General features: G+C 42.3%; 1 protein-coding gene across 1 annotated transcript; it reads right to left on the minus strand.

Moving 5' to 3' along the window:
* Positions 1–1,146: 1,146 nt before the first annotated feature.
* Ces2b (carboxyesterase 2B) lies at positions 1,147–15,490 on the minus strand. Its single transcript, NM_001100999.1, has 12 exons — positions 15,389–15,490; positions 14,380–14,590; positions 13,190–13,331; positions 12,443–12,576; positions 12,108–12,366; positions 11,273–11,371; positions 10,900–11,040; positions 10,690–10,770; positions 10,322–10,466; positions 9,817–9,954; positions 9,368–9,440; positions 1,147–1,534 (listed from the first exon to the last, which is right to left on the minus strand). Exons 1-12 carry the CDS (start codon positions 15,462–15,464, stop codon positions 1,348–1,350), a joined length of 1,686 nt encoding a protein of 561 aa, NP_001094469.1. The 5' UTR covers positions 15,465–15,490; the 3' UTR covers positions 1,147–1,347.
* Between the last annotated feature and the right edge of the window lie 318 nt (positions 15,491–15,808).

A 15,808-nucleotide genomic window follows, 5' to 3' on the forward strand; every position in this document is an offset into this window, starting at 1 on the left:
GGATACTGAACATTTCTTTAGGTGTTTCTTAACCATTCAATATTCCTCAGCTGTGAATTCTTTGTTTAGCTCTGTACCCCATTTTAATAGGGTTATTTAGCTCTCTAGAGTCTAACTTTGTGAGTTCTTTGTATATTTTGGGTATTAGCCCTCTATCAGATGTAGAATTGGTAAAGATCTGTTCCCAATCTGTTGGTTGCCGTTTTGTCCTAATGACAGTGTCCTTTGCCTTACAGAAACTTTGCAGTTTCATGAGGTCCCGTTTGTTGATTCTTGATCTTAAAGCATAAGCCATTGGTGTTCTGTTCAAGAAAATTTCCCCAGTGCCTATGTGTTTGAGACTCTTCCCCACTTTTTCTTCTATTTGAGTGTATCTGGTTTGGACTTGATCCACTTGGACTTGAGCTTTGTATGAGATAATTTTCTAATTCCTATAAACTATATATAAACCTTCTGAAATATCCTCATACAGGAGTTGGTGAAAACTGCTTTTAAAGTCTTTAATGGCTGAGAGGAGGTGAATGACTTTTCCCAACAGGCTTAGCTACAGCAGAAGGCTACTCTCCAAACCCAAGCTTTAGCAGTTGCCCTGAGGCCAACTGCATCTCTGCAGAAGGAACAGGGAGGTTCTGTATGCCCTATTCCATTCAGGACCAGCCTAAGTCAACTCTGCTAAGGGCCTGTTTAAAATGGGGTCATGAAAGACATTGGTCCTACTGCTGCTTCAACGGTGGCAGCCCTCTAAGCCATGCCCTACCTGCTAGAAGCCTGGCCACTGAAAGTCAGCAAGCCCCCAGTCAGGCTTGCCCTCTGTGCGATTTAAAGTTTATGATCTTTTGGGAACAGCATTCGGAAATGATGAAGGCAATAGGGCAAGTTTTCTGTTGCCAATTTTAAATATATATAAAAAAGCAATGTATTGCTGAGAGTAGACACAAGATTTTGACATAGTCACTCTCCTGCTGCCAACAGTCCCTGAAGCATCCACTTCATTTGGAACTTGGAGAAGAGGAGAGTAAAGATGGGGAGAAGATAATGGAAGAAAGGAATGAAGTAATGATGGAAGGAATGAAAGAAGGAAGGAAGGAGGAACCTAGTTTCAGTGAAGGATTAAAGAAGATGGAGGCACTTTGGGGCTCACACATCTACACTATTTGAGAATGTCTTGAATTTAATGAAAGTTTGTCCATAATGATAAGGAATAACATACAGAGTGTTTTTTATACATGAAAGCTCAAAGGCTAAGGTTACAAATGCTTATGTAAGTGTTGGAACAAATAAAAATAAATAAATGGACTTTGTAGTGCTATTGACTCTAAACCCAAAAACCTTTCCTGACACAGGGTACTAAAGCTCTGTGTGATTGTCCTGAGCCCCCTTTAGCTCCTGGATCTTCTGGGGCAGAGTCTTTGTCCAGAACTGCAGCCTTCTGGCCTTCAGGGCTCTGCCCACAGCAGGCTGGGTGTCCAGCTGCAGGTACTGCTGATCATGGTCCATCACGGGCCAGTAGGATAGACCCTCACTGTTGGGGTTCCTGTGGATATGAACAGGAAAAGAACAGCATGGTTACATCCATCCAAAGCCTGATTCTATGTTTTGGGTCAGGGCAATGGAAAAATTAGGACATTGGTTAAGGGGTCTGATGGGATAGGTGTCCTGATGTGTACATACAAGTGTCACTCATGAGTTTCTGTTTCATATGGGGAAAACTACTTGATCTATTTTATGTCTCCCCCTAAGAGGCAAGATCCAAAGAACAGTACCATAGCACTATAGCCTACAAGCTAGGTCACCGTGAGATAACTAGTATGTGATACCTACAAAATATCAAAATATATGTATAAATGAGTTACTATGTAGAAAAGACTCTGGTCCAAACATACAGGAAATCCAGGACTCAATGAGAAGATCAAACCTAAGGATAATAGGTATAGAAGAGAGTGAAGACTCCCAGCTCAAAGGACCAGTAAATATCTTCAACAAAATCATAGAAGAAAACTTCCCTAACTTAAAAAAAGAGATACCCATAGACATACAAGAAGCCTACAGAACTCCAAATAGATTGGACCAGAAAAGAAACACCTCCCGTCACATAATTGTCAAAACACCAAACGCACAAAATAAAGAAAGAATATTAAAAGCAGTAAGGAAAAAAGGTCAAGTAATATATAAAGGCAGACCTATCAGAATCACACCAGACTTCTCGCCAGAAACTATGAAGGCCAGAAGATCCTGGACTGATGTCATACAGACCCTAAGAGAACACAAATGCCAGCCCAGGTTACTGTATCCTGCAAAACTCTCAATTAACATTGATGGAGAAACCAAGATATTCCATGACAAAACCAAATTTACACAATATCTTTCTACAAATCCAGCACTACAAAGGATAATAAATGGTAAAGCCCAACATAAGGAGGCAAGATATACCCTAGAAGAAGCAAGAAACTAATCGTCTTGGCAACAAAACAAAGAGAGTGAAAGCACACAAACATAACCTCACATCCAAATATGAATATAACGGGAAGCAATAATCACGATTCCTTAATATCTCTCAACATCAATGGCCTCAAACCCCAATAAAAAGACATAGATTAACAAACGGGATACGCAACGAGGACCCTGCATTCTGCTGCCTACAGGAAACACACCGCAGAGACAAAGACAGACACTACCTCAGAGTGAAAGGCTGGAAAACAACTTTCCAAGAAAACGGTCAGAAGAAGCAAGCTGGAGTAGCCATTCTAATATCAAATAAAATCAATTTTCAACTAAAAGTCATCAAAAAAGATAAGGAAGGACACTTCATATTCATCAAAGGAAAATCCACCAAGATGAACTCTCAATCCTAAATATCTATGCCCCAAATACAAGGGCACCTACATACGTAAAAGAAACCTTATTAAAGCTCAAAACACACATTGCACCTCACACAATAATAGTGGGAGATTTCAACACCCCACTCTCATCAATGGACAGATCATGGAAACAGAAATTAAACAGTGATGTCGACAGACTAAGAGAAGTCATGAGCCAAATGGACTTAACGGATATTTATAGAACATTCTATCCTAAAGCAAAAGGATATACCTTCTTCTCAGCTCCTCATGGTACTTTCTCCAAAATTGACCATATAATTGGTCAAAAAACAGGCCTCAACAGGTACAGAAAGATAGAAATAATCCCATGCGTGCTATCGGACCACCACGGCCTAAAACTGGTCTTCAATAACAATATGGGAAGAATGCCCACTTATACGTGGAAATTGAACAATGCTCTACTCAATGATAACCTGGTCAAGGAAGAAATAAAGAAAGAAATTAAAAACTTTTTAGAATTTAATGAAAATGAAGGTACAACATACCCAAACTTATGGGACACAATGAAAGCTGTGCTAAGAGGAAAACTCATAGCGCTGAGTGCCTGCAGAAAGAAACAGGAAAGAGCATATGTCAGCAGCTTGACAGCACACCTAAAAGCTCTAGAACAAAAAGAAGCAAATACACCCAGGAGGAGTAGAAGGCAGGAAATAATCAAACTCAGAGCTGAAATCAACCAAGTAGAAACAAAAAGGACCATAGAAAGAATCAACAGAACCAAAAGTTGGTTCTTTGAGAAAATCAACAAGATAGATAAACCCTTAGCCAGACTAACGAGAGGACACAGAGAGTGCGTCCAAATTAACAAAATCAGAAATGAAAAGGGAGACATAACTACAGATTCAGAGGAAATTCAAAAAATCATCAGATCTTACTATAAAAGCCTATATTCAACAAAACTTGAAAATCTTCAGGAAATGGACAATTTCCTAGACAGATACCAGGTATCGAAGTTAAATCAGGAACAGATAAACCGGTTAAACAACCCCATAACTCCTAAGGAAATAAAAGCAGTCATTAAAGGTCTCCCAACCAAAAAGAGCCCAGGTCCAGACGGGTTTAGTGCAGAATTCTATCAAACCTTCATAGAAGACCTCATACCAATATTATCCAAACTATTCCACAAAATTGAAACAGATGGATCACTACCGAATACCTTCTACGAAGCCACAATTACTCTTACACCTAAACCACACAAAGACACAACAAAGAAAGAGAACTTCAGACCAATTTCCCTTATGAATATGGACACAAAAATACTCAATAAAATTCTGGCAAACCGAATCCAAGAGCACATCAAAACAATCATCCACCATGATCAAGTAGGCTTCATCCCAGGCATGCAGGGATGGTTTAATATACGGAAAACCATCAACGTGATCCATTATATAAACAAACTGAAAGAACAGAACCACATGATCATTTCATTAGATGCTGAGAAAGCATTTGACAAAATTCAACACCCCTTCATGATAAAAGTCCTGGAAAGAATAGGAATTCAAGGCCCATACCTAAACATAGTAAAAGCCATATACAGCAAACCAGTTGCTAACATTAAACTAAATGGAGAGAAACTTGAAGCAATCCCACTAAAATCAGGGACTAGACAAGGCTGCCCACTCTCTCCCTACTTATTCAATATAGTTCTTGAAGTTCTAGCCAGAGCAATCAGACAACAAAAGGAGATCAAGGGGATACAGATCGGAAAAGAAGAGGTCAACATATCACTATTTGCAGATGATATGATAGTATATTTAAGTGATCCCAAAAGTTCCACCAGAGAACTACTAAAGCTGATAAACAACTTCAGCAAAGTGGCTGGGTATAAAATTAACTCAAATAAATCAGTTGCCTTCCTCTATACAAAAGAGAGGCAAGCCGAGAAAGAAATTAGGGAAACGACACCCTTCATAATAGACCCAAATAATATAAAGTACCTCGGTGTGACTTTAACCAAGCAAGTAAAAGATCTGTACAATAAGAACTTCAAGACACTGAGGAAAGAAATTGAAGAACACCTCAGAAGATGGAAAGATCTCCCATGCTCATGGATTGGCAGGATTAATATAGTAAAAATGGCCATTTTACCAAAAGCAATCTACAGATTCAATGCAATCCCCATCAAAATACCAATCCAATTCTTCAAAGAGTTAGACAGAACAATTTGCAAATTCATCTGGAATAACAAAAAACCCAGGATAGCTAAAGCTATCCTCAACAATAAAAGGACTTCAGGGGGAATCACTATCCCTGAACTCAAGCAGTATTACAGAGCAATAGTGATAAAAACTGCATGGTATTGGTACAGAGACAGACAGATAGACCAATGGAATAGAATTGAAGACCCAGAAATGAACCCACACACCTATGGTCACTTGATTTTTGACAAAGGAGCCAAAACCATCCAATGGAAAAAAGATAGCATTTTCAGCAAATGGTGCTGGTTCAACTGGAGGGCAACATGTAGAAGAATGCAGATCGATCCATCCTTATCACCCTGTACAAAGCTTAAGTCCAAGTGGATCAAGGACCTCCACATCAAACCAGACACACTCAAACTAATAGAAGAAAAACTAGGGAAGCATCTGGAACACATGGGCACTGGAAAAAATTTCCTGAACAAAACACCAATGGCTTATGCTCTAAGATCAAGAATCGACAAATGGGATCTCATAAAACTGCAAAGCTTCTGTAAGGCAAAGGACACTGTGGTTAGGACAAAACGGCAACCAACAGATTGGGAAAAGATCTTTACCAATCCTACAACAGATAGAGGCCTTATATCCAAAATATACAAAGAACTCAAGAAGTTAGACCGCAGGGAAACAAATAACCCTATTAAAAAATGGGGTTCAGAGCTAAACAAAGAATTCACAGCTGAGGAATGCCGAATGGCTGAGAAACACCTAAAGAAATGTTCAACATCTTTAGTCATAAGGGAAATGCAAATCAAAACAACCCTGAGATTTCACCTCACACCAGTGCGATTGGCTAAGATCAAAAACTCAGGGGACAACAGATGCTGGCGAGGATGTGGAGGAAGAGCAACACTCCTCCATTGTTGGTGGGATTGCAGACTGGTAAAACCATTCTGGAAATCAGTGTGGAGGTTCCTCAGAAAATTAGACATTGAACTGCCTGAGGATCCAGCTATACCTCTCTTGGGCATATACCCAAAAGATGCCTCAACATATAAAAGAGACACGTGCTCCACTATGTTCATTGCAGCCTTATTTATAATAGCCAGAAAATGGAAAGAACCCAGATGCCCTTCAACAGAGGAATGGATACAGAAAATGTGGTACATCTACACAATGGAATATTACTCAGCTATCAAAAACAACGAGTTTATGAAATTCGTAGGCAAATGGTTGGAACTGGAAAATATCATCCTGAGTGAGCTAACCCAATCACAGAAAGACATACATTGTATGCACTCATTGATAAGTGGCTATTAGCCCAAATGCTTGAATTACCCTAGATCCCTAGAACAAACGAAACTCAAGACGGATGATCAAAATGTGAATGCTTCACTCCTTCTTTAAATGAGGAAAAAGAATACCCTTGGCAGGGAAGGGAGAGGCAAAGATTAAAACAGAGACTGAAGGAACACCCATTCAGAGCCTGCCCCACATGTGGCCCATACATATACAGCCACCCAATTAGACAAGATGGATGAAGCAAAGAAGTGCAGACCGACAGGAGCCGGATGTAGATCGCTCCTGAGAGACACAGCCAGAATACAGCAAATATAGAGGCGAATGCCAGCAGCAAACCACTGAACTGAGAATAGGTCCCCTATTGAAGGAATCAGAGAAAGAACTGGAAGAGCTTGAAGGGGCTCGAGACCCCAAAAGTACAACAATGCCAAGCAACCAGAGCTTCCAGGTACTAAGCCACTACCTAAAGACTATACATGGAGTGACCCTGGACTCTGACCCCATAGGTAGCAATGAATATCCTAGTAAGAGCACCAGTGGAAGGGGAAGCCCTGGGTCCTGCTAAGACTGAACCCCCAGTGAACTAGTCTATGGGGGGAGGGCGGCAATGGGGGGAGGGTTGGGAGGGGAACACCCATAAGGAAGGGGAGGGGGGAGGGGGATGTTTGCCCGGAAACCGGGAAAGGGAATAACACTCGAAATGTATATAAGAAATACTCAAGTTAATAAAAAAAAATCAATTAAAAAAAAAAAAGAACTTCAAGACACTGAGGAAAGAAATTGAAGAAGACCTCAGAAGATTGAAAGATCTCCCAAGCTCATGGATTGGCAGGATTAATATAGTAAAAATGGCCATTTTACCAAAAGCAATCTACAGATTCAATGCAATCCCCATCAAAATACCAATCCAATTCTTCAAAGAGTTAGACAGAACAATTTGCAAATTCATCTGGAATAACAAAAAACCCAGGATAGCTAAAGCTATCCTCAACAATAAAAGGACCTCAGGGGGAATCACTATCCCTGAACTCAAGCAATATTACAGAGCAATAGTGATAAAAACTGCATGGTATTGGTACAGAGACAGACAGATAGACCAATGGAATAGAATTGAAGACCCAGAAATGAACCCACACACCTATGGTCACTTGATTTTTGACAAAGGAGCCAAAACCATCAAATGGAAAAAAAATAGCATTTTCAGCAAATGGTGCTGGTTCAACTGGAGGGCAACATGTAGAAGAATGCAGATCGATCCATGCTTATCACCCTGTACAAAGCTTAAGTCCAAGTGGATCAAGGACCTCCACATCAAACCAGACACACTCAAACTAATAGAAGAAAAACTAGGGAAGCATCTGAAACACATGGGCACTGGAAAAAATTTCCTGAACAAAACACCAATGGCTTATGCTCTAAGATCAAGAATCGACAAATGGGATCTCATAAAACTGCAAAGCTTCTGTAAGGCAAAGGACACTGTGGTTAGGACAAAACGGCAACCAACAGATTGGGAAAAGATCTTTACCAATCCTACAACAGATAGAGGCCTTATATCCAAAATATACAAAGAACTCAAGAATTTAGACCGCAGGGAAACAAATAACACTATTAAAAAATGGGGTTCAGAGCTGAACAAAGAATTCACAGCTGAGGAATGCCGAATGGCTGAGAAACACCTAAAGAAATGTTCAACATCTTTAGTCATAAGGGAAATGCAAATCAAAACAACCCTGAGATTTCACCTCACACCAGTGAGAATGGCTAAGATCAAAAACTCAGGGGACAGCAGATGTTGGCGAGGATGTGGAGAAGGAGGAACACTCCTCCATTGTTGGTGGGATTGCAGACTGGTACAACCATTCTGGAAATCAGTCTGGAGGTTCCTCAGAAAATTGGACATTGAACTGCCTGAGGATCCAGCTATACCTCTCTTGGGCATATACCCAAAAGATGCCTCAACATATAAAAGAGACACGTGCTCCACTATGTTCATTGCAGCCTTATTTATAATAGCCAGAAACTGGAAAGAACCCAGATGCCCTTCAACAGAGGAATGGATACAGAAAATGTGGTACATCTACACAATGGAATATTACTCAGCTATCAAAAACAACGAGTTTATGAAATTCGTAGGCAAATGGTTGGAACTGGAAAACATCATCCTGAGTGAGCTAACCTAATCACAGAAAGACATACATGGTATGCACTCATTGATAAGTGGCTATTAGCCCAGATGCTTGAATTACCCTAGATCCCTAGAACAAACGAAACTCAAGATGGATGATCAAAATGTGAATGCTTCACTCCTTCTTTAAATGAGGAAAAAGAATACCCTTGGCAGGGAAGGGAGAGGCAAAGATTAAAACAGAGACTGAAGGAACACCCATTCAGAGCCTGCCCCACATGTGGCCCATACATATACAGCCACCCAATTAGACAAGATGGATGAAGCAAAGAAGTGCAGACCGACAGGAGCCGGATATAGATCGCTCCTGAGAGACACAGCCAGAATACAGCAAATACAGAGGCGAATGCCAGCAGCAAACCACTGAACTGAGAATAGGTCCCCCGTTGAAGGATTCAGAGAAAGAACTGGAAGAGCTTGAAGGGGCTCGAGACCCCATATGTACAACAATGTCAAGCAACCAGAGCTTCCAGGGACTAAGCCACTACCTAAAGACTATACATGGACTGACCCTGGACTCTGACCTCATAGGTAGCAATGAATATCCTAGTAAGAGCACCAGTGGAAGGGGAAGCCCTGGGTCCTGCTAAGACTGAACCCCCAGTGAACTAGACTATGGGGGGGAGGGCGGCAATGGGGGGAGGGTTGGGAGGGGAACACCCATAAGGAAGGGGAGGGGGGAGGGGGATGTTTGCCCGGAAACCGGGGAAGGGCATAACACTCGAAATGTATATAAGAAATACTCAAGTTAATAAAAAAAAAAAAGAAAAGACTCTATCATGTGGTGGAAATTCATGCATGTTAGAAGGTGACCATCCAAAAGGAAGCCCTAGATGTAAGCTTGAGAGGTGTTTTCTTACCCATGTCTTGCAAAGTTGGCCCAGTACTTCATCATCCTCCTGCTCAGCAGCTTCTCCTCCTCAGTGAAGTCAGCTGAAGTCATAAGAAATGCAAAGTGTATGCCACCTCATGCAACTGTCAACTCATTCTTCACATGCATCATTTCAGCTGCTGCCTGACCCCAAACTATTGGCTTTGTTGCCTCCCTTCTTCATTATCCAGAATCCAAGATCAATGCAAGTTTCTAATTCAATTCCTGCCCTGATATGACATCAGCTCCTCCATCACAGGCTAGACTGGGAAGGGTGAAGATTCTAAAGTGGGCATGGTTTTTGGGATATAGTATGGTACATATTTGATTTTCTCTGCTCCCAGAATCTAGCTTTCCTCAAATGGATCGAGAGCTCAGAAGTCCCCCAGGAACTCAACTGGGACCTCATTCAGTTCAAGAAAAGAAAGGAATACTCACTTTTCATGTCCCAAAAGAAGTACCCAAAGACAAAAGGAATTTCATCACCATGGTCAGCCTTCACGTGGGGTGGCCTGATATCCTTGAGGAAGGTGATCTGATGTTGGAACTCATAAAAGTAGACAGGGGCATGGGAACCTAGAGGTGGGACAAAGAGTGACATAGTGGCTGCTCACGTGAAACTTTTTTCTGATACATATTTGGTGACAAGATACCTTGATAAAAAGTTACCTTGAATCACAAAAGTTAAATGGGAGACTGAACCCCAGGCAGGAGGAGCACTAGCTATGGAAAAGCCCTTGACTAATCAGTGCCCATGGCCTTCCCAGCTGAGTGGTTTTATTAAGTCACTAGAGTATCAGCAACCTATTTTCTACCTCCATAGCCAGATTTCACTCTCTTAAACTAGACATGAGGAGACCTGGACATGACCATACTCCACGGTGCTTACCCATGTCCCCCATCTCTGAGCTATTCCCCTAAGCCTTGTCACACATGTACTAACACTGAAAATGTGCCACTTGCAGTGCAGGGATCACAAACATGAAGTCTTCCATCAACTCTGTAAACTGTGCTTGGAGGGTCTTAGGGTCCTCAATGTCCCCCATGTACTCTTCCATCAATAGGTCACTGCACTCCAGAGGCAGCATCTATACCAAGGAGATCAGGAACATTGAAGTTGGTGCATTGTAGGTTAGGTAGGCAGTAGTAGCCTTTAGTGGTCTGGGATGATATAGGGTATAGGTAAAAAGGTTCATGATCTGAGTTAACCCCATACCAAATCATACATATATGCTGAATTTCATTAATAGGGATGCTGTCAGAGAACATATAAATAACCAGACTATTAGGGCAGGACGAGAAATATTTCACCAGTTGTGCTGTTGTCTTCTTAAGAATAGCTTGCAGGTTCTCTCTGGATAGCTCCTTTATCATTTGAGTAGTGCCCATGACCTGTGAGGCAGAAGACAGTCTTAAGTGTGGGGTCTGATGGACTTGGATCAAAGATGTATTGTGTTTCCATAAGACACCTGATAAGCATATGAGTCTCCAAGCTCCCAGAGCATTGGAACAACACCTCACCAGAGGAATGGTCCAACCGTATTCATCATTGTTGACACCAATGATGCTGGGGACAGGGCGAAAATCCTCAGATGCCAACAACTCTTTGGGATGCCTGGGTAGGAACTCTCCATCCACCACAGCAGGGACCATCTGCACAACCTGAGTGTCATTAGAGGTCAATGCTGAAGGTTAATGAAATAAATATCCCAAGTCACTTCCCACTATTTATCATTTCTCACTAGTTTCAGGGTGATCTACACTTAGATTAGCCTATCTTGATATTCATTTTGCACACAAAACTGAAAGAACACAAAGGCATAAAGATAAGGTATTTAGTTCAGAATCCCACAACATGTAGACCATGTTCTCTCAGACACACAATTCTCCCAACCTTGTTAATAGCCAGAATCTCTGCTTCACTCTTGGCTCTTAGACAGTGCACCAGGGCCTCTGAGTCCATGGCCTCACATCCAGAGACCTTGGCTACCATCTGCAAAGGAAATGAGGCAGGGAGCAGAATTCTTAATTTCAAGTCGATGCTGTTCTGCCTAATACCAACTCTACAGTGTGTTGTGTATATTGGAATAAATACATATTGTTCCAATTGTCTTTTGTTCAAAAGTTACAGCCAGCATGCAGGACTCTTTCTACTTGCATATATTTAAGTTAGATTTGTTTTCTTCACCTATCTTTCTGTGTTTAACAGATGAAGGAAACTATAACATTTTTAAGGTTTGTATATTAAGAGTAGAGGGAAAAGTGTAAGTCTTCATTGTCCCCCTCATTTGACAGAGTGGTTTTTTTTCTTCCTAGTACCTGATCTGGTCTGTGAACATTCAGGAATTCTCTGATATTGACTTGACCTGACCTGACCAGAGTAACATGAGAATTACAGATGCATGTCACTGTCTCCAACCCTTTGTGTATTCTCATGATTTGAACTTATGGCCTCAGGCTTGCCCTCCAGGTATTTTTTAAAAACCAATGAAACAACACCCAAGCACATGCATACTTATTTTTACCAGTGATAAAAGCTGCAAGGAGCAGTTTGCTTGTCTGATAACATATGTATCCAGTATGAAGTAGATGTGAGCAGACGCTAACCCCCGTGTTTCTCAGAAATTATTTTAAAGTAGTCATTTTCCATTCCCCTGGCTTTTGCCACTAAACACAGCATCAGAGCACCAGAATATAAAGACCAAGGCAGCAGGGCTGAGAACACTTACAGTAGAGAACATCTCAGAGGTGTCAGCAATAAGGTAGGGCAGCAGGGCCACTCCACTTTCCATGATGGCTCCATGAAAGAGTCCTTGGGACATGGGGGACACAACATGTGTAGACACACATGTACCACCTGCAGACTCGCCAAAAATAGTGACACGATCAGGGTTGCCTCCAAAGTGGGCGATATTCTGCTGGACCCATCTTAGGGCAGCCACTTGGTCCAGGTATCCCCAGTTGCCTCTGGCGTGCTCATCTCCAGTGCTGAGAAGTGGAAGGGACATGGATCAAAGGGGTGTCTGGATTCTGGTCAGCTACCATTGCCCATTTGTGGCCTTACCTGAAAAAGCCTAGGACACCCAGACGATACTGGATAGTGACAACCACCAAGTCCTCATTGACTGTCAATAGAGATCCATCATACATGGAAGCCATGCCTGTCATCAGTCCTCCACCATGGATCCACACCATTACCTGGAGAAGTCAAGGGAGATGCCAGGAAGCTCCTAGCTTGTCCGAGCTCTCTGATCTGCTTACTAGAATTTCAAATGCTGTGCCTCTGCGCAGATACAGACATATGCAAAAATTTCCTGGACTTCAGGACTTTGACCACTACCAGGGACATCTAGTAGCTGCTCGGTGTTCTTCTAGTCCCAATCCTGACTATTTATTGTACTTTGAATTAATGCCTCTATGTATAGAGTAATCTCATCACTACTCAGGCTTTTCACAGCAGAACAGAGGAGTGTCTCTATAGATATCTCTACAGATTGAAATAGTAAAGAATCATCAACTCTCATTGTCACAACAGAAACATAAATGTATAAGTTTGGGTGGCCTCAGTCTTGAGCTCTTAAGTGGTTCTGCAGAGCACAAGGTGTAGAATAAGTACTTGTTTTATCAAAGAGCCTTTGATGGCTCAGTGCTCCAGTGCTCTGTGTCCCATATCCAGGTTTCAATTGCATTGTGTGACTGAGATGGTCTTCTTTGACCCAATGAAGCAACGGAACTCATGTTTCTTTTGTCCCTCCTAATCATCTGAGAAAAAAATGCCCTCTCCCTAAACTGGCCATGGCCTGACACTTACAGGCAGGTTAGAGCCCTCATGGGCATGGGCTGGTGCATAGATGTTGAGGTACAGGCAGTCCTCAGACATAGAGACAGGAGGCAGCTTCAGTTTCATCTCCTTCAACCCCTCTGCATTGATTACATCAAGATTTTGCAGACACCTGATGAAAAGAGCAGACAGATATTCCAGTAGATGGATGATACTCAAAACCAAATGTGAGTCTGGATTTTTTAAGGCCACCTTCAGCTTCTCCCTGTGAAAGTTGGGTAAAGCCAGATTTTTAGGGAGGCCTCCAACAGGGTAGGGCCTCAATGTCTTTATTTCTGAGACTGGGATAGAGAGACTACTAAGTATCTCCATGTTAATGATTGGTTGTCTGCAGTGATGTTCATGGAATTTTATTAAGAATGGAAAAGTAAGTCAAGCATTAGCAGGCATGCAAACATTTTCTAGTGTCTGTTCCTGGACATGGCTATGATATGAGCAGCTCCTGTAGCTTTGTTTCACTGTGGTTTCTCCACAATGATGGATTGTAATCTGGAGCCTCTCATAGTAGCTTTGTCCCCTAAATTGCATTTGTTGGTACTTTATTACAGCAACAGAAAACAAACTAAGATCCCCATCTTGGAGTGTTGGGCTCCTAGAGCTATCAAAGGATTCAATGGACAATGCTGCCCTAATGGCAGTAGTGAGGAGTCCTTCATCATGTGTGCAGAGTCTCAGGGAATTTCTCTTGTCTGAAGTGTCTCCAGAGGAAATTCATTACACCTATTTGTTCCCTGGTCAATGGCACTTGGTCCTATAGGTTGTCATAGTGACTGTGAGAGTGGGGTTAGTAAGTCTTGATTACTGTTGCATTCCTCAGGATCTGAAGTATATTCTCCTGGAATCAGCAGCACTGATGCCTAATAGATGATATCTACTCATTGTGACACTTCCCATTGTGGCAGACAACACTGGGCTTATTCTGAACTTGTGAACACTTTATCATTTTTCCCCTCCAAAATACTTATCAGTGCCAAATTCTGACCCAGGAGCCTGACACAGTTGTTCTATTGAATCTATCACCAGAAAAAAATGCATGGGGCACTCATCCACAAAGAGAGAAAACTTCTGTGTAGCTGAGATGGAAGAGACACTTCAGCATGGCCCAGAGCTCAGAGAATAGTTTTCTTCAGTACCTGAAACTCTCTGGGTCCAGAACTTACATGGCTGGTTGTGAGGTCCCATCTCTCACACCACTCCATGGCTCAGGGGCCTCAGGAGGTGCAAAGCGCAGTGGTCCTACAGGAGGCTTGGCAAAGGGAATTCCCAGGAAGGTGTGGACACCAGCTTTAGTGTCCTTCACGTGGTCAAGCTTGCCTCGGACCTGGCCTATGTGTGTGTTTCTGATGGGGCTGGACTCTGGTGAGTGCTGACCTGGTGGAGAGATGCCTCATGGTTAGGTTTCAGCTGCCAGGAGATTCCCATCCCCTTCTTACTAGGGCACAGAGGAAGGAAACCCAGGACCCCCAGTTCAGTTTTAGAGTATGAGTATGGGAGTTTCCCTGTCCCTCAGGGACAGAAACCTTTCCTGTATTATTTTCCAAGGGTTCGCCACCATTTCGCTAGCCGAAGAGATCACACACTCAGAGACATTTTGCCACTTGAATTTATGATTATTATCATTCTTATCCAAATGTTACTAGGAGTTACAGTCATAGCCATACTCAAAGGAGGGCAAAATATCTCTTTATTTTCCCTGAATTCTCTACTGCTCTCACCAAATCTCACACTGAACTCCTCAGTAAAGAGTGATCTTAGAAGTCTCTGCCCCTCTGAGTGGTATTGGGTCTACAAAAGTACGTGCTTTTTATTGGGGGAATTGGTAGGCAAATGTTCTCATACTTTTATCTATTGTACCAGTCCTCAACCTGTGGTTCATAACCAATGGAAGATATATTTCTGCTGCTCTTAGGAACTGAGAAACCACTCAAGAGCAACATTCAGTTAGGAGGCACTAAGATAAAATAATCGTATGGTTGGGTGTTTTTAATACCATTCATCTATGTTTTTTTCCTATGGTTGTGACCTACAGTTTGAGAATGTCTGATCTATGGTTTTGATCAGTTCCCTCCCCATTCCCCATGCCTTCTCTCCCACGAGCTCAGCTCTTACAAGCAGGGCTTGGCAGCTCTGACTCCAGTCATTCCCCATTGCCAGTTTAGTGAGCCTCACCCTGCACATGGATAAGAAGAAGCAGCAGCCCAAAGAACACAGCATTCAGCCAGCTATGGAGTTGGTTCTGTGGCATGATCAGCTCTCAGTTCTGAATCTGTGCTGTTAAGACGGCCAAGTTTCACAAACAGGAAGCAGAATGTGTAAGTCCTGCCCAGGCAGGAATTTAAACAAAAAAAGGATGTAGGTGGGGAACTTGCTGCGGTCGGTCAAAGTTCTCATTGTAGGAGAAGTTATTAGTCATGAGTGACAGGAGCCAATGGCTAGGAGGCAGGGAAAGTCACTTCTGCTGTTTCTGTTCCCTCTCTGGCCTCCTGGCCCTCTCAAGACCCAGCATAAATTCTGGAACTTGACTGGGATATCAGGAACCCTATTCCCATACCTGGCCAGAAAGTTGTAATAGGAGAAGCCAGAGCACTT

This window comes from Rattus norvegicus, chromosome 19 (genome assembly GCF_036323735.1).
Source record: "Rattus norvegicus strain BN/NHsdMcwi chromosome 19, GRCr8, whole genome shotgun sequence".
Taxonomy (NCBI): domain Eukaryota; kingdom Metazoa; phylum Chordata; class Mammalia; order Rodentia; family Muridae; genus Rattus; species Rattus norvegicus.